Source organism: Sminthopsis crassicaudata, chromosome 3 (assembly GCF_048593235.1).
Source record: "Sminthopsis crassicaudata isolate SCR6 chromosome 3, ASM4859323v1, whole genome shotgun sequence".
Taxonomy (NCBI): Eukaryota; Metazoa; Chordata; class Mammalia; order Dasyuromorphia; family Dasyuridae; genus Sminthopsis; species Sminthopsis crassicaudata.
Window position 1 is genome coordinate 652,246,203 of NC_133619.1, and position 23,693 is coordinate 652,269,895.

The following is a 23,693-nucleotide window of genomic DNA, read 5'->3' on the forward strand; positions in this document are numbered from 1 at the left end:
AGAGAAAGTGGCTCTCGCAGAGACTCCTGGGAGACGTAGTCTACAGACTTCCACGGGAACCAGAGGCAGCCAGAGGGACTTGCCCATGGTTACGCAACTGGTTAGCATCCGAGGCAAAATCTGAAGTCGGGTCTTCCCGACTCCGGACCAGCCTTCGCTCCGTACTCCACAGGAGATTGCATTCGGAGAGAGCCACGAAGCAGTGCGGGTAAAACCCGGGACCTGTGTAAGTCCTCGCCCGCCGGGGGAGGTTCGTGCAGGGTGGCGTGGGCGAAGGGCGGTGGCCTGGGCATAGGCGCAGAGGCGGGAGCTGATTCGGCGAGGTAAGCGCGGGCCGAGCCGAGGGCACGAACCAGGCGGGCACGGCGGTCCCGCCCTCAGCGGATCCCGGGGTGGGGCACCCAGGCGGGGGCTTGTAGCTGGGCTTTGGAAGAAGCTGGGGAAATGGGAGCGGAGACGGGGAGCCCCTTTTGGAGGGGCTGGTGGGCTCCGCCGCCTCTAACATTCCTCTGTCTTACCCTGGCGGGCTCGTGCATCGTGGTTTACCAGCTTGCTCTATAGCCCGGGCATCTTGCCCTCTCTCAATAGCTCGCACGTCTCGGTTTTCGTGCTCGCTCTATAACTCGCACGTCTCGGTTTTCGTGCTCGCTCTGTAACTCGCACGTCTCGGTTTTCGTGCTCTCTCTGTAACTCGCACGTCTCCGCATACCTGCTCGCTCTATAACTCGCACGTCTCCGCATACCTGCTCGCTTTATAGCTCACACGTCTACGTGTCTATAGCTCGCGCATCTCCTTTACCTGTTTTCTGCCCCATTAGCATGTTAGATTTACGGTTAAATCCCGAGAGCCTGAAATTTCCTACCCCCCTCCTCCGTCTCCCCAGTGCCCCTGGATCGGATGCGTCTTGATCGGGGGGCGTCGCTCCCCCCCCCTCCTTTCCCCCCTCCCTTCGCTCTTTGCACAGTTCTTGGAAGGGAAGCACTTAATATGGCGGACGGACTGCGTGGAAGGCCTGGGGACTGAATCCTCCCGCTTCATCTGCCTCTTGATTCCTGAATCTTTGGCAAGGACAGCAAGGGGCTGATGAAACCCGATTCCCCGCCACGCCTCTGAGCCGTGGTGGGCACCCTGCCCTTTCCAACCGGATCCCACACTAGTCTAAATATCCTGCGTTTAACATTATTGGCATTATTAGTATTATTCTGGGCATGGTTGCCAAGCAACTGAGAAGGGAGGACCAGTTCAGTTCCGAGCAGTGCTTTGGAAAGCCTGTAGCTGGGGCCAGGTGGAAGGCGGCTCCGGCGTGACGGTAGAGGGATTGGAGGGGGGGGAGAACTCCACATTCGAGCCCAGGAAACACAGCCCTGCCTGTGGCCCCTGTGGTGGGCAGTCTGGGGAAGACTATGAACCTCACGGCTGTAAATGCAGAAAAGAATTGCAAAAGAAGCAATTATAGTGAAATACAAGCACGCACATATGAAAAACCGAGGTCAGGGGCTCCAGGTTATAAAACCAAGCCAGCTACGGATAGGTGGCTTTGAACCCCTTCCCACCTGTCCACAGGCAGGGAGAAGCCTGGGGTTCGAGGAGGTGGAACGGGATACAGGAGGTGGAACGGGATACAGGAGGTGGAACGGGTCTGAGGAGATGGAATGGGATACAGGAGGTGAAACAGCATCCTTCCTCCTCCCCTTCTGCAGGAACCCCTTCCTGCTGGGCCCTCTGCTCTGGGAGGGTCCCCAGCTTCTCCCTCACTGTTTCTGTTTAGTTTTTTGCCTGTGGATCCCCCATGAGACCGGCGCTCCTTGAGAGCAGGGCCTGTTTTTAGTAGATGTCGTGGATTTGATTTGGGGAGAGACAGAGCCACAGACCCAGACACAGAGGAGAGAGTGGGAGGGAGTGATGTAAACTGAGATCTCTGGGGGGAAAATGATGTCATCTTTAGGAGTATCCGCCCCCTCCCCAACGATACATCATTTTCCCCCAAAAGATCTCAGTTTACTTCAGGAGGAAGGAAAAAGAAAGAAAGAGAAGGAGGAAAGAGGAAAGAGTGAGAAAGGGAAGGGGAGCTGGCGGAGACAGGCAGACAGAAACTGAGCTGGAGGGTCCCAGGGGCTCCCAGACTGAGGGGAGGGAATGCAGTTAAGGCTAACTCCAGCCTGGCCTCGGCACAGGTCCTGCAGCCTCTATTGAATGCCTCCTCTCCCCTCTCACTTGTGTCTTTCTGACCAGTGGGGAGGCTCCTCCCTGGAACAGGCCTGATCCTGTGGCCACGTTTCTCTTGGGCTCTGCAGCGCCAAGCAGCTCACAGAGGGGATTGTGGGTGGGACCTCCCAGGCAGGCCCGCTGCCCTCCTCTGCTCCTGGGTCCATCCATCCGCTGGGGCTGAGCTCGGCTCCTTTCTCAGGCAAAGTAGAGCTTGGAAAGGGATGGGAGGAGGGACCCCAATTCACCTTCTCCTCAGCCCAGAGAGCGGCCCTTCCGGAGAACAAGGGAGCTTTCGGGAGGACAAAATGGTCAATCACTAGCCACTAGCTAGTCTCCCCTCCCCCAGCTCTCTCTGCCCCACACTGGCATCCCCCATCTTCCCTCCCCCTCCCCCTCCTTTTTACTCCTCCTCCCCCTGCTTCCCCTCCTCCACAGCTCCTACCTTCCCCTCTTCCTCCTGACCTCCCCTCCCCCACAACTCCACTCTGCCCTTCCTCCCACTGGCCTCCCCTTCCCCACAGCCCCCCTCCCCCTCCCTCTGCATTCCCTTCCCTTTCCGCTTGCACCCCCTCTTTCTTCCCCTTCCCGCCCCCCTCCCTCAGGCGGCAGGGCCCTCCAGCCTTCTCCCTTTCACACCCTCATCCTGCGCTCTGCTCTGTCCCGTTGCACTTAGCCCCTCCATGTAGCCCCTCCACGTGCTCCACCTCTTGGGGCCCTGGAGAATTGGACACAACTGAAGCAAGATGAGGGAATGGCAGAGCCTGGGGTAGTTTGTGCTTTCTTTCTTCAGCTCGTCTTACCGAGGGGGAAATGGAGGCAGACAGGCTCGAAATGGAGGCAGACAGGCTCTGAGGCTGGCAGGGTGAGTCCGCATGCAGCGCTCTAACCACTGAGCCATCCAGCTGCCCCATTTAAACCCCTGCTCAGGAGCCGTCTCCACATCTCATTCAGTACTGGGAAATAGAAAAGGAGGCAGAGGAGAGGCCCGGCCCCCCCCCCCCCCAGCTTACAGTCTAACCGGGGCTGGGAGGGGGGATTTGGGGAGGAAGGAAGCCGGAGAAGATGCTGAGAGGAGGGGCCGAGATTCTGTGCTCTGGGGGTTTTGTTTGACCCAGAAGAGGATGGGGGGAGGGTCGAGGGGGGAGGGGCGGGAAGCAGACCTGGACTTACACTTGGCCCTGCTTCTTCCTTATCAAATTCCCTGGTCTTCCTCTTTCTGCCCTGCCCCCCCCCCCCTCAGAGGCTCCTGCTTCTGCAGGTTCCCCAGGGGTGGGTGTTTTTTCCATCTTTTACTTAGCACCCCCTCCCCCCAGGACCACCTTAGTGCTGGAAGGTCCCGGGACCTCTTGTTCTCTTGAAATAAAAGAAACCCCTTCCCTGCCCCCCCTCCCCCCCCTACAAAATCTCTACAAACTGCTTTGGGGGGGGAGCAAAGCCCCAGCCCCCGGAGGGGCCCTCTTAGATCTCTTGAATAGGGAGTGGGGGGAGGGGAGGTACAGATTCTCTGGGGTGGAGGTGAGAAGGGAAGGAGTGATGGCTTCTGGGTAAGCCTGTGCAAAAGCTCAGAGGCTGAAGAGCCTGGCTCTGGAAGGGAGACCCGGGGCAGCAGGTGATGGGGAGCCATCAGGTCAGGGGGCCTTCAGCCTTCTCACGACCTCTGGCCTCTACTTTGGGAATAGCCAGGGATGGCGCCCTCCAGAGAAATAGGGAAGGGAGGCAAGCAGGAAGAGCATTCTTTTGGATGGCTTGGTGTGAGGGATGAGCCCTGGACAGGTGAGGAGGAGAGAGGCAAGATCGGGGAAGGATGTGCACAGAAATAAAAGCCTGGAGACCCTGGAGAACCACTAGAGTGGAAGACCTGACTCTGAGCCTGGGGGGATGAGGACTCTGTCCTGGGAGAACCCCGGGACTGTGACCTGGGGAAGCAGGTTGGGAAGGCAAGGCTGGACCTGGGGCAGGCTCTGACTGGCCAGGGAATGCTGCCCTCGGAGGAGATTGGAGCAGCTGGAGAGGCTGGGGGCTGGCTGGGGAGAGATCACTGCAGCTGGCCTGGGTGGAGGCCGGAGGCCTGGGAGACCTCCTGAGTGCTGCTTTCTCATTGCCACCTCTATTCCTCTCCAGTCCATCTGAACTCCTACTTTTTTAAGACCTCCACATCCATTTCCGGCCTCCATGCATTTGCACATTCTGTGCCTGAAATAGCTTCCTTCTTCCAGTCTACCTTTCTGCATCCTTCAGGCCTTAGCCCAGGTGTTCCCTAGGCTCCTGCCCTGCCTCCTCTGCCCTGGCCTTTGGAGGATGGATTTCCTGGGCTTTCTAACCCCGGGGCCCCACCAGGCCCTAAGTCTGCTGGGAGTTGGGGGAGGTCAGTGGGAGGTGTTTCTCCAGTATCCAGCCCCTCAGGGCTCCTTTTTTCTCCCTAGCTCTGCCACCCCAGGCTGCCGTCCTTCTCCAAAGACTGCACTGTGCCCAGGCAAGAATGGCCCCTGTGCCCCTGACCTTAGGATCTCCCCAGGTGAGTAGGAACTTTGCCTTTCTTGAATAGCCTCTGTCTCCTTACAAGATGGATACTTTCTGTCCTTTATCTTACAATCTGAGAGATGGGCTCCCTCCCAGAATCCTGGGTTGATCTGGGGAAAGCCACAGAAATCATCTGGCCCCCTTCCTCCACTTGACAGAAGAGGAAACTGAGACTCCTAGCTGCAGGCTCCCAGCCCCCACCCCAGCCAGAGAGCCCCCAGTCTGAGCCCCTAGTTTTTCAGAAGAAGAGACTGGGCTGGGATAATGGGTTAAGGGAGCCCGGGAGGGTACAGCCCTATAGAAGAGGGCCGGGGCAAGGAGGAGCTTGAGCGGCTCTAGGTCCTGCAGTGGGCAATAACATCAGAGGGCATTTGAACCCAGGCCCCCCTCTAGCTCCAGGCCCCCTCATCTTCATTCCCCCTAACTCAGCCATTCCTTGGTTGCCTGGAGCCTGCCCAAACTCTTCTCCCCAGGGCTGTGGGCTTGTACTAGGGCTTTTGCTGGAGGTTCCACCTCCCTGAGCCTCAGAGCCTGGCCAGGGGCTCCAGCCCAGTTTGGCTTTTGCTCCAGGGAGCACTTCCCAAGGCGGTTTAGGCTGACCCAGACTCCCCCCCCTCCCCCCGCTGGTTTCCACACTGTGATGGGGGCCTGCTACTCCTGGGCTCTGGGGCCATGATCACGGCAACCTTGAAATGTAGTGCAAAGTCAGCTTTGCTCACCGGCCGTCGGGACAGAGGATGCGCTGGGGGACGCGGTGTTTATGGACTGACTGTGTGTCCAAGGTGACTTTGGCTCGCTCCAGTCCGCACTGTTCTGTTGCTCTGCTCCTGAGCACGTGGGAAGAAATGCTCTAGGATTCTGACCCAACGGAAATCCCATCTGGTTAATCACGGACAGAGGGATGACCATTGTGCTTCTCATGGGAAATTAGTCATTAGAACCCTCTGCCTGATGGGTGTGTCCTTAGGAGATATAACTAGGTGCTGTATACCATCAGGGAGATGAGCAACGAAGGACAGGAATGGGCCATTCTCCCTTGGGGGAAGGGCTTGGGAGAGTACATAGGACTCAGAGCAAGGGGCAGTGTGGTGTGGTGGGAAGAGCTGCATGCTACAAGCATGGAGCTATGGGCTCCGAGCTCTGCTGCTTGCCAGAGCCGGCCACTTCTTTCCTTGACTCAATTTCCTTATGTGCAAAATAGGAATGATTAAATACTGGCATTGTCATGAGGAAAGGGTTTTGTAAACTCGGGGGCCCAGTTTAACTCTGAGGAGCGTAAGGATCACATGATCTGAGAGTTAGACCGAGAAACTTCTTGAGGATTTTCCTGTTCCATGACTTCACTTTACTCTTGGGTAAATTGAGCTCCAGAAAGATCAGGAAACACTCAGAGCCAGGAAGGGACCAGGGAGCCCCCAACTCCAAAGGCAGGTCCCCTTCAGTCATACCTGGAGGTCAGCAAGGATGACCAGGCTTTGACAAGAAGGAATGGCTGGGCTTTGATGTGAATGAATGACTGGACTATAACGGCAATCAATGACTGGGCTTTGACATGAGTAATTGACTGGGCTTTGGCAAGAATGAATGACTGGGCTTTAACATGAATGAATGATTGACTGGGCTTTGACATAAATGAATGACTGGGTTTAACATGAATGAATGGGCTTTAGCAAGCATGAATGATTTGGCTATAACGTGAATGAATGCCTGGTATTTGATGTGAATGAATAAGTGATTGCCTGGGCTTTGACATGATCGAATGACTGGCTTTGACGTGAATGAATGAATGGCTTTGACGTGAATGAACGACGGGCTTTGGCCAGGATCGCCCTGTTCCGGGTACAGTTGATCTCCAAGGCTCCTTTGGTGTTGCAGGAGTCAGTGACATTCAGGGATGTGGCCGTGGACTTCACCCAGGAGGAGTGGGGATGTCTGGACCCTTCTGAGAAGGAGCTGTACAGGGATGTGATGCTGGAGAATTATGGACACCTGGTTCATCTGGGTAAGAACAGCTTTCCTGAGTGAGTATGTGTCGGATGGACGTTGTCCCTCCTGGAAGTTTCCCGGACATGGAGCTGTTAGTGTTTGAAGAGAAGATAGATCTGAGAATGCCAGTCCTCCTGTGGGTAGGGGACAGGGTACTTTTTTCACCCATTGCTCTATGGAAGCCTTTTTAGGAATCCCCCAGCAGGCTCTGTGCCAGGGAGTGAACTCCCAAAGGCGTAACGATGATTTCTCCCTTTTAAGGAGCTTATGTTTTATGGGAGAAGCTGAAAAGTGGCACCTGACTGAGTCAGCTCTGAGGTTGTCTCTCCCCCACTCTGTTCTCAGAGGTCTAAGATCAGCCCCCAAATTTCAAGTGCTGATACCCAAAGATCTGAAAGATTCCCACCCTCTCTCACTGCAACGAGTCCCGTCTGGCTCATGGATTTTTTGGTCCATTGGAGACACGCTGTCCCATGATTGCTAAGCACAGAATATAGAGCTTTGAGAAGTCCTTTGCCCGCTGGTCTGTGGACGTGCCCAGCTCCCATTCTCCCCCAAAAGAGCTGAGATTGAGAGCTGAACGCACTCAGTCCCCATCTCATTGATCTTTCTTGTGAGCAGGACTCGCCGTTTCCAAGCCAGATGTCATCTGTCATTTGGAGAGAGGGGACCCTCCTTGGAAGCCAGTGACTAAAGTCCCAAAGTCCAGCTCTTCAGGTGAGTGAGCGGCCATTCAGCTGCAGCCTTTTGGGCCAATCTTACCCTCAGGGTGACTCAAGTTTGGATTGTGATCCTTAATGGCTGTGATCCTGGCCAGATCACTGACTCTCAGTTTCCTCATTTGTCAGATAGTGACTTAATTGAAAGAGGATCATGAGGATCAAAGGAGATCATATTTTAAAAGAGCTTCCCAAGTGCTAAAGCACTATCTAAGAGGAGCCATAATTATTATCATCATCAGGTAGATGAGACATTGCAAACAGTAGCTCCTTCATCCGGGGGTTACTCTTTTAAACTGTGGTACATGAGATTGTCCTTGAGGCTTCCCAAGTCTGAGGAGGAGACCTATACACACCTCCATTTTTCTGACCTGTCACCCTTCAATATGGACCCATTTACCATAACATCACTGTCATGATAATATCATAAGATGAAAGGCTGTATCTCAGCTAAGACTTCTTGACCTGATTTAGAGGTCCCTCTGGGATTTGTGGGTAGAAATCAAGAGGGTCTTGGGAAAAGAACCAGAAAACTACCTAGATAGTCACCAAACCTAACTGAAATTGAGCATTTCCTTCATCTATGGATAATAACAATTCTAATAATAATTTGTAAAAAACAAAATTTGTAAAAATAATTTGTAAAAACCATTAGAGGTGTCCTAGACACACAAAAAAGTGGAGAACCCCAAGTCTAAATGTTTCCCAATCTATTCCACTCTTCTCTCTCTGTTTTTCTTTTAAGCAGTACCCCAAAGTCTTTCATCACTACTGTTTCCTGATATGCTATATGGCACGATCATCTACTCCTCCATCCCTACTTATTTGCATTCCTTCTCTTAAAATCATTGCCCTGCTCATTTATGTTAAAGGTCATTTGTTTTGTTTCATGTCCCCTAACTCTGAGAAGCTTTCCTTGCCCATGTCTCTCAGATTCCCATGATTGGGGACCTCATTGCAACCTGTGCACACTCAATGCCCACATCAACAACCTCCTGGGCCATTTTTCTGTCTGCCCATTGATTCATTTGTCATTTATTTAAGTTAATTTTTCAATGAAATGATGAATTATAGTAATAAATTATAAATAAATATAAACATAGAAATAATAAATTATTTAAGAAATTTTTTTCTCCTACTTACCTTCCATTAGGAGGGAAAAAAGGAAAACATTTTTCTTTTTTTAAAAAATTCAATATATATATATATATAACATATATATATATTTATTATAGCTTTTTAAAATTTAATTTAATTTAATTTAATTTATTTACTTATTTATTTTTTTCCCAAGGCTGGGGTTAAGTGACTTGCCCAGGGTCACACAGCTAGGAAGTGTTAAGTGTCTGAGATCACATTTGAACTTAGGTCATCCTGAATTCAGGGCTGGTGCTCTATCCACTGCGCCCCCTAGCTGCCCCTTTTTTAATTTTATAATTATAACATTTTTGACAGTACATATGCATAGGTAATTTTTTTTTTTTTTACAACATTATCCCTTGTACTCCCTTCTGTTCCGAATTTTCCCCTCCTTCCCTCCACCCCCTCCCCTAGATGGCAGCCATTCCCATACATATTAAATATCTTATAGTATATCCTAGATACAATATATTATAGCTTTTTATATACAAAACATATGCATGGGTAATTTTTCAACATTGATCCTTGCAAAAACTTCTGTTCCAACTTTTCCCCTCCTTCCCTCTACCCCCTCCCCTAGATAGCAGGTAGTCCCATACTGGAAAACATTTCTTTTTTTAGAAATATGCATAGTGGTACAATAGATAGAGCACTGGCTCTTGAGTCAAGAAGGACCCGAGTTAAAAACCTGGCCTCAGATGCTTGGTACCTTGATGACTCTAGGCAAGTCACTTAATCCCAATCACTTCTGGGGAAAAAAAAGAAATATGCAGAGTAAAGAAAACTATACTGTGTCCCCAAATCTGCACCTTCTGTACAGTACCCCACATTGATCCCTTTCTGTCTGGAAGAAGGCGGCTAACTCCCACCCAGGGTCCTCTGGAAGTGTGGGATCGCCCAAGTTTCTGTGTATTTACAGTGTTGTTATTATATTGTGGGCCTGGTTCTTCTGGTTCTTCTCCTTTCCCTTTGCAGTAGAAGCACACATCTTCCAGGATTCTCCAAAACAGTTCTCTTCGTGTCTCCCACTGTAGCTGTTCTGTTACATTCTCGGACCATAATTTGCTCAGTTTCTAGTTCTTTACTGCTACAAAAATAGTTACTGCATAGATTTTTGTCCATATGGGCCCCTTCCCATTTCTTTAATCTTGTGGTGGTGCTGAATATACACACACACACATATGTATTATGTACATGTATGTATGTGTACATGTATATATGTGCATGTATATATCTGTGTGTTGATGTGTGTAATGTGTAGCATCCACATATGTATATGATATATATCATTAAAAAGTGAGATACATAGGTAAATAGGTGGCTTAATGAGGAAGATCTAATATCAAATCCAACCTCAGATACTTTCTAGTTGTGTCTCGTTGGACTCTGTACCTCAATTTCCACAACTGCCAAATGGCAATAACAATAGCTCCCAGGGTTGTCAGGATCAAATGAGATACTGTACTAATTAGTTTAGTCAGTGAATAAGCATTTATTAAGGTCCTGCAGTATACCAGGCACTATCCTGAGTGCTGGGGATACAGAAAGAGGAAAAAGGTAATCCTCACAACTTAATGGGAGAGATAACAAGTAAACAAATGTATTTTTAAAAAGCCAAATTTAGGGAAAATAGCCAGAGCTGAGAGACGGTAATTTGGGCAAATTATTTATAAATTGCTTTCTAGAAAAATGAACCAATTTATAGTTCCTCCACGGCTGACTTAATATGGCGCCTTTTTTTTTTTTTCATTTCCCTCTAGATTCTTGGTCCTTTGGCTTTTCAGATAAATTTCCTTATTAACCCTTCTAGTTCTGTAAAGGAATCCTTTGGTGGTTTGGGGGGGAGGCTGGTACTGAATACATAAATGTAGCCAGCATTGTAACTTTTACAATACAGGTTCAAGTTATTTATGAGCAGTCAGAATTGTTCAGGGCTGTGTTTGCCAAGAACATGGCATATGTCGGACATTTCAAGCCGGCTTTCTCTGAAGAATCTCAGTCTCAACATGCCCCGAACAGAAATTATCCATCCCCCAAATACAAGTTTTCTCAGAATTCTCTTCCTGTTAATGGGACCACCACCCTTCTAGTCCCTTTTATATCTCCTCCTTCTTGCCATTGTGAGGATGAATGTGAAAGGGTTCTGAAAATAAATGTTTCTGGTATTACTTGCATTTTGATGATGATATTCACGAAGGAGACACGAGCTAGGTATAAGTAAAATGTAGATGGATATGAGGGGCATATAGGTATTTCAGATTTATTTCCAGGTAAGAGATTGAGAAAAACGAAACCCAACAACACAAAACCAAGAGGGTCATTTGAAAAAGAGATATTTTCTCTAGAGACATTTCCTCAAATCTTACAGGGCGTCATCTGCGGGTCTCCAGCGTGAAAGAAGCCCAGAAATGTGACACCAGTTCGGGCAGACTCCAGAATGACGAGGGGGAACATTCTCGGTAAGGGCAATCTTACCCAAAGGAAAACTTCCACTAGATTGAGAAACCATGAGTGTAGTAAATATGGAAAAAGCTTGCATCTAGGCCTAATCTTTCCTCTGTGTTGCAAGAAGAATTTATAGGAAAAAGTCTCCATAAATATATCACAGAGAGGCCCATTTTCAGACCAAAATGACTCTAATGAAAATCTTTTCAAATAAATTATTCTCTAATAATGCATGTGGGAAATTCTTTGGTTCTCAATTTGACTTTATTAAATATCATGGAATGTATCTTGTAGAAAAATCAGAAGAATAGCATGAATCTAGGAAAGCCTTTAAGTGTAGCCCACCTGTGAATTCCTATGGGAAAATTGGTCCTGGAGAGAAGTCCCATGAACATGGGAAGGTTATTCTTAGGCCTATCTGACTTATCAGGAACTTATCAGTGATTCTTACTAGAGAGAAAGTTGACAAACAGAATAAATATAGTGAGGTTGACAATTGCCCCCATCCCCTTCTTCTCATCACAGGATTCATACTAAGAAGAAATCTAAATCTTCTAAATGTGGGAAGGGCCCCAAGAAAAGCACAGAAACTACAGAGAGTCAAAAAACTGATACTGGAGAGAAATCCCTGGGAAGTGATGTAGCTGGAAAGAACTTGGAGGCAGCTGTCACTCCACGTGAGGAAGTACTTTTGGGGGAGAAACCTTCCGAAAGTGAGAAAGCCTCCGAAGGGAATTCAACCCCTAACCAATCTCAGACAGTTGATACCAGAGAGAAAGTTCATGAATGTACTGAATGTGGGAAGACTTACCACAACAAAAAAGCCCTTACTCGACATGAGAAAATTCATGCTGGAAAGAACCCTTATGAATGTGGTGAATGTAACAAGGTTTTCCATAGAAAGACAGCCCTTAAACAACATCAGATAAGTCATACTAGAGAGAAATCTTATGAATGTAATGAATGTGGGAAGATCTTCCGCAGGAGAGGAGTCTTTAATAGACATATGAAAATTCACACCGGGGAGAGACCTTTTGAATGCAGTGAATGTAGGAAGGCCTTCCATAGGAAGACAACTCTTATTCTCCATCAGAGAACACATACTGGTGAGAAACCTTTTGAATGTAGCGAATGTAACAAGACCTTTAACTGCAAACCAGAGCTTACCCGACATCAGAGAATTCATACCGGAGAGAAACCATATGAGTGTCCTGAATGTGGGAAGAGCTTTGCACGTAATTCATATCTTACTCAACATGCGAGAATTCACACCGGAAAGAAACCTTACAAGTGCAATGAATGTGAGAAGGCCTTCAGCAGGAGATCAGAGTTTATTCAACATCAGCGAATTCATACCGGAGAGAAGCCCCACGAATGTCAGGAGTGTGGGAAGGCTTTCTATAGGAAGAGAGAACTTACTCAACATCAGAGGATTCATACTGGAGAAAAACCCTATGAATGTAGCGAATGCGGGAAGGCTTTTCACTGGAAAAGAGTCCTTACCCAGCATCAGAAAATTCATACTGGAGAGAAACCTTTTGAATGTAATAAATGTGGGAAGGCTTTCCCCTTTAATTCCTATCTCAATGAACATATGAGAATTCATACCGGCGAGAAACCTTACGAGTGTTATGAATGCGGGAAGTCCTTTTGCTGGAGACAAGTGCTTAATCAGCATGTCAGAATTCACTCTGGAAAAAATTACAAATGTAGTGATTGCGGGAAGTCTTTCCACAAGAACACAACCCTTATTAAGCACCAAAAAAGTCACACCGAACAGAAACCTTGTAAATGTGATTAATGGATACAGGAAGGCCCTCTGCTCCAAACTGACACTTACTCAGCACCAAAGTTCACACTGAAGACAGATTTTGTGAGTGACATGAATGTGGAAGATTTTTTATTTCAGGAATGAATTGATTGATCAACAGAGAATTCATACTGAAGAGAGATCTTAAGAGTGTCATGAATGTTGGGAGGTCTTTAGCCAGAGATGATATGATCCTCTGTTAAGGGTCAGAGAATTCATTCCATGTAAGAAAACTTATTTTCTGGGTCATATGACTACAACATTGGACACTACATAGTTTTTGTGTTCACGATCTCTCAAACCCCTCCAAAATAGCGATTTTATGACAGAAATTTCCTCCATCTTCATGAACTTATTTTACCAGGAATTCTTTTGAAGTTTTATAAGTGTTTTGAATTTCGGAAGACTTTCTGCCAGAGTAAGAACTTCTATTGTAAATTAGGAAACTCATGCTGGAAAAAAAGACAGTTTGAGTTGATTGCTATTAGGTCTTTTGCTAAAGCATTTTAGTTGAACTCAAGTCTTTTTTGACTGTCTATTGTGTGTCAGGTAAGTGGTGCGGTAAAGAGAGCATTGGGCCTGGAGTGGCCCTGAGATACTGGGTGACCCTGGCCAAGTCACTGAATTCTGATTACCTCTGTTTCCTCATGTGTAAAATGAGCTGGAGAAGAAAATGGCAGACCACTCCAGCATATTTGTCAAGAAAATCTCAAATGAAGTCACAAAGAATCGGACACAATTGAAAGAACTAGTGTGTCCTGTAATAGGGCATAGACAAAATTGCCCTGACCTCAAGAATCTTACATATTCCTGGGGAAAGTAACTTATTCTATGCCAAATGAATCATGAATCTTGTCACCATAACTCGTGAAGATTGGCCTTCCATCAGGGAACACAGCATTTTAAACTCCAGAGAATCCATATTGGGCAGAAAAGTTATGATACGAGAAAAAGTTTCCTGCCCATTCACAGGATTTCATGAAAAATCAGAATATTTCATGTTGTTCCCATATTGGGCCAGAGACCCCCTTAATACAATGTATATAGAAAGGTTGAGTTGGATCAGAAACCTTTACTATGAATTATAAAAACACTATAGAGAAATCTCTAAATAGATATGCTAAAAGTAGGCAGCAGTCCTATTTTTCTGTTTTGTGTAAGTCGGATTAAAGTTTTGGACACCAAAAGAATTGATCTAATCATGTGGGAAGATTGTTTTCTGTCAGGAACTTTTGTAACATAGCTAGTGTTGTATATTTAATGAGAAATGTGGAGTTTCTGTCACTAAAACACTACTTTGTAAGTAGCATTTCCTTTATTCCCTCCCTTCTTTCCTTCTTTACCTTCCTTCTCTCCCCCTTTCTTCCTTTTCTCCTTCCTTCTTTTACTTTCTTTCCTTTCTTCTCTTTCTTTTCTTCATTCCATTATTTTCTTTATTCCCTTCCCTCCCTTCCTTTCTTTCTTTCCATTCCCTTCCCTTTCTTTCCTTCCTTCCAACTCTTCCTTTTTCTCCTTTCCTCCTTCCCTCCCTTCCTTCTTTCCTTTCCATTCCCTTCCCTTTCTTTCCTTCCTTCCAACTCTTCCTTTTTCTCCTTTCCTCCTTCCCTCCCTTGCTTCTTTCCTTCTTCCTTCCTGCCTTCCCTCTCCCTTCCTGTTTTCCCTCTCCCTCTCTCCTCCTCCTCCGTCCATATATTTGATTATCTCTAATATTCAACAAATAGTAATCTTTGGTAAACTTTGTTATATATTTCTTGTTTTTGAATCTGCAAAACTTTGTGTTTGTGGTCTATTGGGCTTTTTGTCAATGTGTGTCAGATTGTATAAAAGCACACAGCTAGTTTTGAATTTGAGATTTGGCTCTGGGCCCTCATGTTTCTAACTCCTGGCCTTTATAGTTGAATCCAAAATGAGGATTCAGGAAATATGAATGTAAAAGAAGCAGGCAGGTCCTGTGACAAGACAACTATGGAAAGAGGATGTTGGAGAAAGAGTAGTTCCTTAGTCCTAGGAACAGGATTAAGTCTGAGCCTCAGTATTCTTCCCAGATCCCTGTAGGAAGCTGATAATCCTTCCCTTCCCCTTCCATCAGTCTCTCCTACCTGTGAACCATGAGAAGGCATAGAGACGGGCCAGTGTCTTCTCTAACTTGAGGCAGAAATGGTAGCTAAAGCATGGCCATGGACTTAGTTGAGCCTGAGCTGGTGTCCTTGCCCACCAGTTTTTTCTTTCTTTCCCGAGTATTGGTGACAGAGCAACCATTTGAAGGTGAAGGTGTCTGGGCTTGCCAGTTTGAGAGGTGAGGAGATCTTAGGTCCTTTATCTAGCTCAGAGGAGATTCTTAAAAGCATGAAGGAGGAGACAGTGCTCAACAGCTAGTGGGCAAACCCAGACCCTGTCCTGGTTTGTCAAATGATATGAAATTATCCTTGAGATTCTTAAACGATTTTTTAAAGTGTCGTGGACTCTTTCAGCCATCTGATTCAACCTGGGGACCTTTTCTCAAAAAATTTTAAAATTTACAAAATGAAAGATAAAGGATTATTATAGGGAATACAGTAGTCTCCTGGGCCTGCTAGGTAATGTAAAGACTCAAGCCCATTTGGTTGTCAGCCAGTTCTCCCTTCCCTCCTCACACTAGCAAGAATCAGTATTGACCCATAAAAGTCAATACTTCTTGGTCCCTTCCCTCATTGATTGGCCCTGTTAGCCTCCAGTGAGTTTTCTCAGAAATTCACCAGGCTTTACTGATTAGGGAGCCCCAGCAAGGCGCCCCGTTTCTTCTGGGGTGGGACGATGGGCCCACTCCCATCTTTCTCCGTGCATGCCTTTTGTTTTCTGTCTCTAAATAGAGCCTGCTTGCTTTACAATCTTGTGAACTCCATATGGAGAGCAATCTGGAGCTCTGCCCAAGGGGCTACAGAATTCTGCAAACTCTCTCACCCAGCAGTGCCATGCCTGGGTCTGTATCCCAAGGAAATGATAAAGGAAGGAAAAGGACCCACATGTGCAAAAATGTTTGTAGAAGCTCTTTTTATGGTAGCAAAGAATTGGAAAAATGGATAGATGCCCTTCAATTGGGGAATGTCCGAACAAGTTGTTTATGAAGGTCATTATTATTCTCTAAGAATATTCTATATTCTATAAGGAATATTATTCTATAAGAAATGATGAACAAGCCGATTTTAGAAAGGCCCGAGAGAGAGAGCTATGGAGACGATGTAGATCAACACATGCTATGTTCATTTCTTTTTTCTGTTTTTTTTTTCTCTCTGATTTTTGTTTTGATTTTTCTCTCAACACGATTCATAAAGAAATGTGTATTTTAAAAGTTAATATACATGTACAACCAAAAAAATAATTTAAAAAGGAAATGCAGTTAGTAAAATATTTTTTGAAACAAAACCTCGAGTTAACTCCTAGAGTGAATTGTTTAGACGTTGCAGATTGAGGTGATTTCATCTCATAATGCCATTTACTGGTTTTATAAACTGCTTCGATTATCTTATGTTTAGATCTCAACCTTCTGGGAGAATGTGAATAACATAGGCTTTGGAGTTCCTAACATGAAGTCCCTGCTTCTGGCAAAAGACATCTCGAGTTCTCCTAACAAGAAGTAGAAACAGAAGCAGAAAAGTAGCCTCCTTTTATTAAATTGTATTAGCTAGAACAGATTGAGAATATAAAACTAGCAGAAAGGTACTATTTTGTTCTTTTTCCTCAGATGCAGAAAGTAGGCACTGTGAACTGAGTGTGATGGGGAAGGGCTCTTGACTAATGGCTAAAGTTTATTTGTTCTGCTAGTCCATCTCAGCTTTACACCCTGGGGGTGGGAAGAATGCCCACTAAACTCAGAATCAGGCCATGAGATTGGGCCAATATTGGGTATTCTTGTAAGATAATTGCATGAAATAGCTCAGATTTTATCCTTGGACAATTTTTCAAATATTGCAGAAGGGATGTTCTAAATGCTTCTCAAGATCTGATGATTGGATTAAAGCTTTAATGGACCTGAGCTGCTTTCAGAGAATTCCCCCTTCACATGGATAGGTCCATTTTTAGATGCTTCTGCATTTCTTTGTCTTCCAGTTTTTGTTTTTTTGTTTTGTTTTGTTTTGTTTTTTGTTTTTTACAATTTATAATGGGAGTTGCTGGTTTAACCAAGGCTTCTTAATCTGAATTTTACAGACCCAATGAGGTTCATGGATAGAATTCAGTCTGTGAACTTTGATGGAAAAAAATCTTGTTATTCAATAACCTCTATCAAAAATTCAGTGTTTCCTTCAAAAAATTAAAACAATGCTTCTGTCTGTATGACTCTGCCAAAGATTGTATAGAACACAAAAAAGGGAACATTCCGAGGACTAAATGGTTATTTCAGACTAAGAATGCCATTTTCCTCAGCAATTGAGCTTTAAGCTATTCCACTGTTTTCCTTCTGTTTTTATTATTTAAAGTACAGACATTTGTCTTTTTTCCTTCTCTCCCTTTGCATGCCCCCTCCTCCATCCATAGTGGTCTTTCTGAAATCATTCCCTTCATCATTTCTTATAGCACAATAGTCCTCTACCTCTGTTATTTACTATAACTTGTTCAGTCATTCTACAATTGATAGGTATCCCTATAGTTTTCTATTCTTTGCCATCACAAATATAGCTGCTATAAATAGTTTTATACATATGGAGCCCTTTGATCTCTTTAGAGTACATACTTAGTGGAAGTATTACTGAGTCAAAGGTTTTTAGTATAGTTTATACCATACAGCCTTGTAGTATAGTTTGAGATCTGATATTGTTAAACTCCTTTACTTTCCATTTTTTTCCCATCTCTTCATATGCTTCCAGTTTTGTTCCTTCAAAGATTTTTGTTATCATTTATTCTAATTCTATAAAGTAATTTCCAGTAGTTTGAATTAATTTAAGCAGTATTGTAACTTTTTGGTTTTTTTTATTAAAGCTTCTTATTTTCAAAACATATGCATGGATAATTTTTCAACATTAACCTTTACAAAACCTTGTCCTCCAATTCTTCCCTCTTTTCCCCCTACCCCCTTCCATATGTTAAACATGATAATATATGTATACATATTTATACAGTTATCTTGCTGCACAAGAAAAATCAAATCAAAAAGGGAAAAAAGTGAGAAAAAATAAAATGCAAGCAAACAACAAAAAGTGAGAATGCTACTTTGTGGTTCACACTCATTTCCCATAGTTCTCTCTCTGGGTGTAGATGGCTCTCTTCATTACTGAATAATTGGAACTGGTTTGAATCCTTTCATTGTTGAAGAGAACCACGTCCGTCAGAATTGATTGTTGTATAGTCTTGTGGTTGCGGTGTACAATGATCTCCTGGTTCTGCTCATTTCACTCAGAATCAGTTCATATCAGTCGCTCCAGGCCTCTCTGAAATCATCCTGCTGGTCATTCTTACAGAACAATAATATTCCATAACATTCATATACCACAATTTATTCAGCCATTCTCCAATTGATGGGCATCCATTCAATTTCCAGTTTCTAGCCATTACAAAAAGGGTCCCATTTTTGTATATGTGGGTCCCTTTCCCTTCTTTAATATCTCTTTGGGATATAAGGCCAGTTGAAACATTGCTGGATCAAAGGATAGTCACAGTTTGATAGCTCTTTGAACATAGTGCCAGATTGCTCTACAGAATGGTTGTATCCATTCACAACTCCACCAACAATGCATCAGTGTCCCAGTTTTCCCACATCCCCTCCAGCATTCATCATTAATGTTTCCTATTATCTTAGCCAATCTGACAAGTGTGTAGTGGTAACTTGGAGTTGTCTTAATCTGCATTTCTCTGGTCAATAGTGAGTATTGTGCCTTTTATTATATTGTCTCAGCTCACTCATGAGCAAATAATATTTCTATAATTATTTAGAATTCTATTTGTGTAAAAGAGTTTTGTAATTACACCCATATAATTCTTGTGTGTCAAGACTGTAGACTCCCAAGTACTATATATACCTGTAGTTATTTTAAATGGAATTTCTCTATCTCTCCCTGCTAGAATTCTAGTGGTAAATGTGCAGAAATTATGATTTGTGTGGATTTACCTTATATCCTGTAACTTTACTGAAGTTATTATTTTGATTAGATTTTTAGTTGACTGAGGTTCTTTAAGTGAACCATCATATATATTATCTGGAAAACCTGATGGTTTTCTTTCTTTCTTTTTTTTTTTTTTTTTGCCTATACTTATTTTCTTTTCTTTTTACTATCACTAACATCTGTAATAAATATTAAAGAACATAGTTGGGATAATGGATATCCTTGGATATCTTACTATTAAGGCTTTTGGCTTATTCTCTTTATAGATAATGCTTGTTTTGGTTTTAGATAAGATATGATTTTTTTAAAGCCCTTTTTTTTTCATATGATTTCAGCTGTTTTAAAATAAAAATAGGTGTTGCATTGTCAAAAACTTTTTCCTCCAAATATTGAAACAATCATTATTTGTGTACCTTTTATTATTGAAATGGTCAGTTACACTTATAGATATCATAATATTGAAACAGCTCTGTATTCCTGGTTCACAGTTTATGGTCTCTGTAATATGTGATTGTCATTTTCTTGGAAGCAATTAAAATTCTTTTGAATGGATATTCATTAGGCAAATTTGTGGTTTTCTTTCTCTCTCTCTCTCTCTCTCTCTCTCTCTCTTTCTCTCTCTCTCTCTCTCTCTCTCTCTCTCTTCTCATCTTCTCAGTTTAGGTATCAACACTATGTCACAGAAGGAATTCATTAGGACTCCTTTGCCTAATTTTTTTTTTTCTTCCAAAAAGTTTTGTAGTATCAGAATTAATTATTCTTTAAATGCTTGGTAGAATTTCCATGTAAATCCATTTAACCTTGTTTTTTTGTTTTTTAACGAAAATCATAACTTTTCAATTTCTTTTTCAGAGGTGGGGTTATGTAAGTATTCTGTTTTCTGTAGTTAATCTGGGAAATTTATATTCTTACAAATATTAATTTCATTAAGATTTCCAACTTTATTAGCATATAGTTGGACAAAATATATCTTAATAATTTCTTTTATTTCCCCCATTGGTTGTAAATTTATCTTTTTCATCTTTAATACTGGTAATTTAATTTTCTTCTTTGTTAAAAAATTGAATTAGTTAATGGTTTATGTTATTTTATTTTCTTTAGAAAACCAGATCCTGCATTTATTAGCTTTCAAAAAATTGTTTTAACTTTTAATTTTGTTAATCTCTCCTTTAATTTTCAGAATTTCTGTTTTGGTGTTAAATTGGGAGACTATTTTATAATTTCCAAATGTCTTTTTAAAAATTTATTCAATTCATTGATATGCTCTTTCTGTCTCTTATTAATGAAAGCATTTAGAGACTTTAATTTCCCCCAAAATACTGCTCTGATTGCATCCCACAAATAGTGGCATTTGTTTCATTGTCATTATTTATAATGACATTATTGATTGTTTATGTGAATTGGTATTTCCTTTTACAATTTATTTACCAATTCATGTTAATGTTAACTTCAAAGGATACATATTGAATATAATTTTACTTGCATTAATATCAGAAAAAGATACATTTTGGTAGATTTGTATGGCCTAAAACATGGCCAGTTTTTGCGATTGCACCATGCTCAGTTGAAAAAAAATTATCTTGAGATGTGTGTGTGTGTCTGTGTGTCTGTGTGTCTGTGTATGTATACATACATACATCTTTCTATTTCCATTCATTATTCTCTAGAGGTCTATCATATCTAACTTTTCTAAAATTGTATTCATTTCCTTATTTTCTTATTTATATTATGGCTAGATTTACCTAGTCTTAAGAGGAGTAAGTTGAAGTCTCCTTATTAAGATAGTTTTACTGTCTATTTTACCCTGTAACTCATTTAATTTTCCCTTTAAGAATATGAATGCTCTGCCATTTGGTGCATATATATAAAATATTGATATTAATTCATTGTCTGTAGTACCATTTAGCAAAACATTGATTTCCTAATTATCTTTTTAAAAAATTTTATTCATTTTGAATTTAAATTTAAGAACTTCCCCTCAACAAAATTGCCATGTACAAAGCATAACATAAAGAGGAGATTCAATAAAATAACCTTGAATTTTCATTTCACACTGTTTAATTAAAAAAAAAAAAACTATGTAATAAATACTATACATTCTTTCCAAAGATACTCTACTTTTCTGTGCTTCTATTTTGTTTTTATTCTCTACTACGAACTTTTTATTTTTCTGTCTTCCTCTCTCCCTTCCCACCCCTAGAAGGCAACATACAGAAATATATACATATAGACACCCATATTCTATATAAAACCATACTATACATAATTCTGTTTACCATTTATCTGGAGATGGAAAGCATCTTCCTTCAGAGGTTCTTTGGAGTTGATTTGAATATTTATGATACTAAGATAAATTCATTATTCAAAGTTGTTCTTAGGACAATAGAGTAATAGAAATACTATTATTGTGTATCATGTTCTCTTTTTCATTATTCCATTCAAATCTTTCCACATTTTCCCAAAATCATTTGAGTTCATCATTTCTTGTAGTACACTAGTATTCCATTATAATTGTATACCACAACTTCTTTAGCCATTCCCCAAATGAAGGATATCTATCATTTTAGCCAATCTGGTAGGTCTAAGATGATATCTCAAGGTTGTTTTAATTTGCATTTTTCTGATCAATAATTATTTAGAACATTTTTCAAAAATTGGACATGTTTTTGATTTCTTCATTGAAAATGCCCTATTCATATCTTTTGCTCATTTATCAGTTGGGGAATGGTTTGTATTTTGATAAATCTCTTCATATATTTAAGAAATGAGACTTTTATCTAAGACTGTATAACACCTCCCCTCCCCCAATTTTTTGCTTTCCTTCTAATTTTGACTATATTGATTATCTTTGTACAAAACCTTTTTAATTTAATGCAATTGAAATTATCCATTTTATACTTCACAATCCTCTTTTATTCAGAAATTATTCCATTCATAAATCTGATAGGTAATATGTTTCATGTTCTTTTCATTTTCTTGTGATAATTGTTTTTCTATGTCTATCCATTTTGACCTTATCGTGGTAAATGGTTTAAGATACTGAGCTATGTTTAATTTCAGACTCTTTTCCAAGATTTCCTGGAAATTTTTTACCAAATAATGAATTCTTATCTCCAAAACTTAATCTTTACATTTGTAAAACACAAGATTATGATAATAATTTACTATTGTGTATTGTATGTCTTTTTTGTCTATACTAATCTATCTTTCTCTTTGCCAGTACCAGATTTTGGTAATCACTGTCATGTAATATAGTATAAGATTTGGTATTTTCTTCTGATTGCTATTGCTAGCATTTCTAAAATAATATTGAATATTCATGATGCATAGTGTAGTTGCCCTGTTTATATCTTTTAATTAAATATTTTTAGCTTTAACTCTGCTTAGAGATTACAGTTTTTTTTTTTTTTACATCAGCTGAAATATAATAAATTCTATTCCAGTCCTTTAACTATGTGTACCTCTTTTTAAATTGTTTCTTGTAAACAGCATATTTTTGGATTTTTACTTTTTAATCCATTTTGCTGAATTCAGTTATGGTTCATCCTATTCACATTCAATGTTATAATTACTAGTTTTATATTGTCCTCCATCCTAGTTTTCTTTATTATTTATTCCTCTTATTCTATTTACCTTTCTATCATCAAATGGCTAATTTATACTAATTATAAGCACTGTTCCTTAATCTACCCACCCCCAAGAATCCCTCCTTTATCTCTTTGCTACTTCTTTTTTTTTTTTTTCCCTGAGGCAACTGGGATTAAATGACTTGTCCAAGGTCACACAGCTAGGAAGTGTTAAGTGTCTGAGGCCATATTTGAACTCAGGTCCTACTGACTTCAGGGCTGGTGCTCTATCCACTGTGCCACCTAGCTGCCCCCACTTTCCACTTGATCTACATACTATTCTATTCTAAAATTCCTTCCCTCATCCTACCCTTTGCCTTTCTAATTCTCTCTTTGTCATATATGTGTATATGTGTATTATTGGGGTAGCTTGAAAGATTGTGTATGTGTGTGTATACATACATATATATACACATATATACATGTATATACATTCTCTGTCATGTATGTATATATATATGTATGTATACACACACACACACATACACAATCTTTCAAGCTATCCCAATAATACCAATCTTAAGTATAAAAATTTTTTTTCATATAAGAATTAAAATTTGCCCTGTTGGGTCCCTTATAATTGGTCTTTGTTTCCCCTTATCTTATATGTCAGATTTTCTACTAAGTTGTCTTTTAAGTCATTACATTTCCCATAACCCCCCCTTTTTTTTTTTCCATTCAGGATTATCCTCAGTTTTGCTAGGTAAATTATTCTTGATTGCAAGCCCTTTGGAATGTGGTGATTCAAGGCTCTTTTAATGTAGAAGCTTCTAGATGTTGTATTATCCTGATTATAATTCCACAGTATTTAAATTTTCTTGTTGCTTGCAGTAGTTTTTCCTTAACCTAGAAACTTGGAAACTTGACTATAATACTCCTATAAGTTTTTATCTTGAGATCTTTCAGGTGGTGATCAATGGCTTTTTTATTTTTCCCTCTTGTAGTATTCCAGAGCAATTTTTATTAGTGCTTTTTTTTTTTTTTTTACAATATAATAAATAGCTGTTTTTTTTTAAAGAAAAATCAAAATTTTCAGTTAATCCAACAATTCTTATATAGTGTCTCCTCAATCTTTTTTCCAAATCAGTTTGTAATGCCAGAGAAACTGAGGCAAGATAGAGATTCGAGAGTTTTTAATATTTTATTAATTGGAGAGTTTAATTG

General features: G+C 41.8%; 1 protein-coding gene across 2 annotated transcripts; it reads left to right on the forward strand.

Annotated features, from left to right (window-relative positions):
• Positions 1 to 35: 35 nt before the first annotated feature.
• Positions 36 to 19,461, forward strand: LOC141564672 (uncharacterized). 2 transcript variants are annotated; one of them, XM_074307426.1, is made up of 6 exons: positions 36 to 226; positions 4,633 to 4,724; positions 6,605 to 6,731; positions 7,337 to 7,432; positions 10,943 to 11,033; positions 11,545 to 19,461. In XM_074307426.1, exons 2-6 carry the CDS (start codon positions 4,689 to 4,691, stop codon positions 12,818 to 12,820), a joined length of 1,626 nt encoding a protein of 541 aa, XP_074163527.1. In that variant the 5' UTR covers positions 36 to 226; positions 4,633 to 4,688; the 3' UTR covers positions 12,821 to 19,461. The 2 variants fall into 2 exon arrangements, with proteins under 2 accessions (XP_074163527.1, XP_074163528.1); XM_074307427.1 differs by having other exon boundaries at positions 36 to 208.
• The last annotated feature ends 4,232 nt before the right edge of the window (positions 19,462 to 23,693 follow it).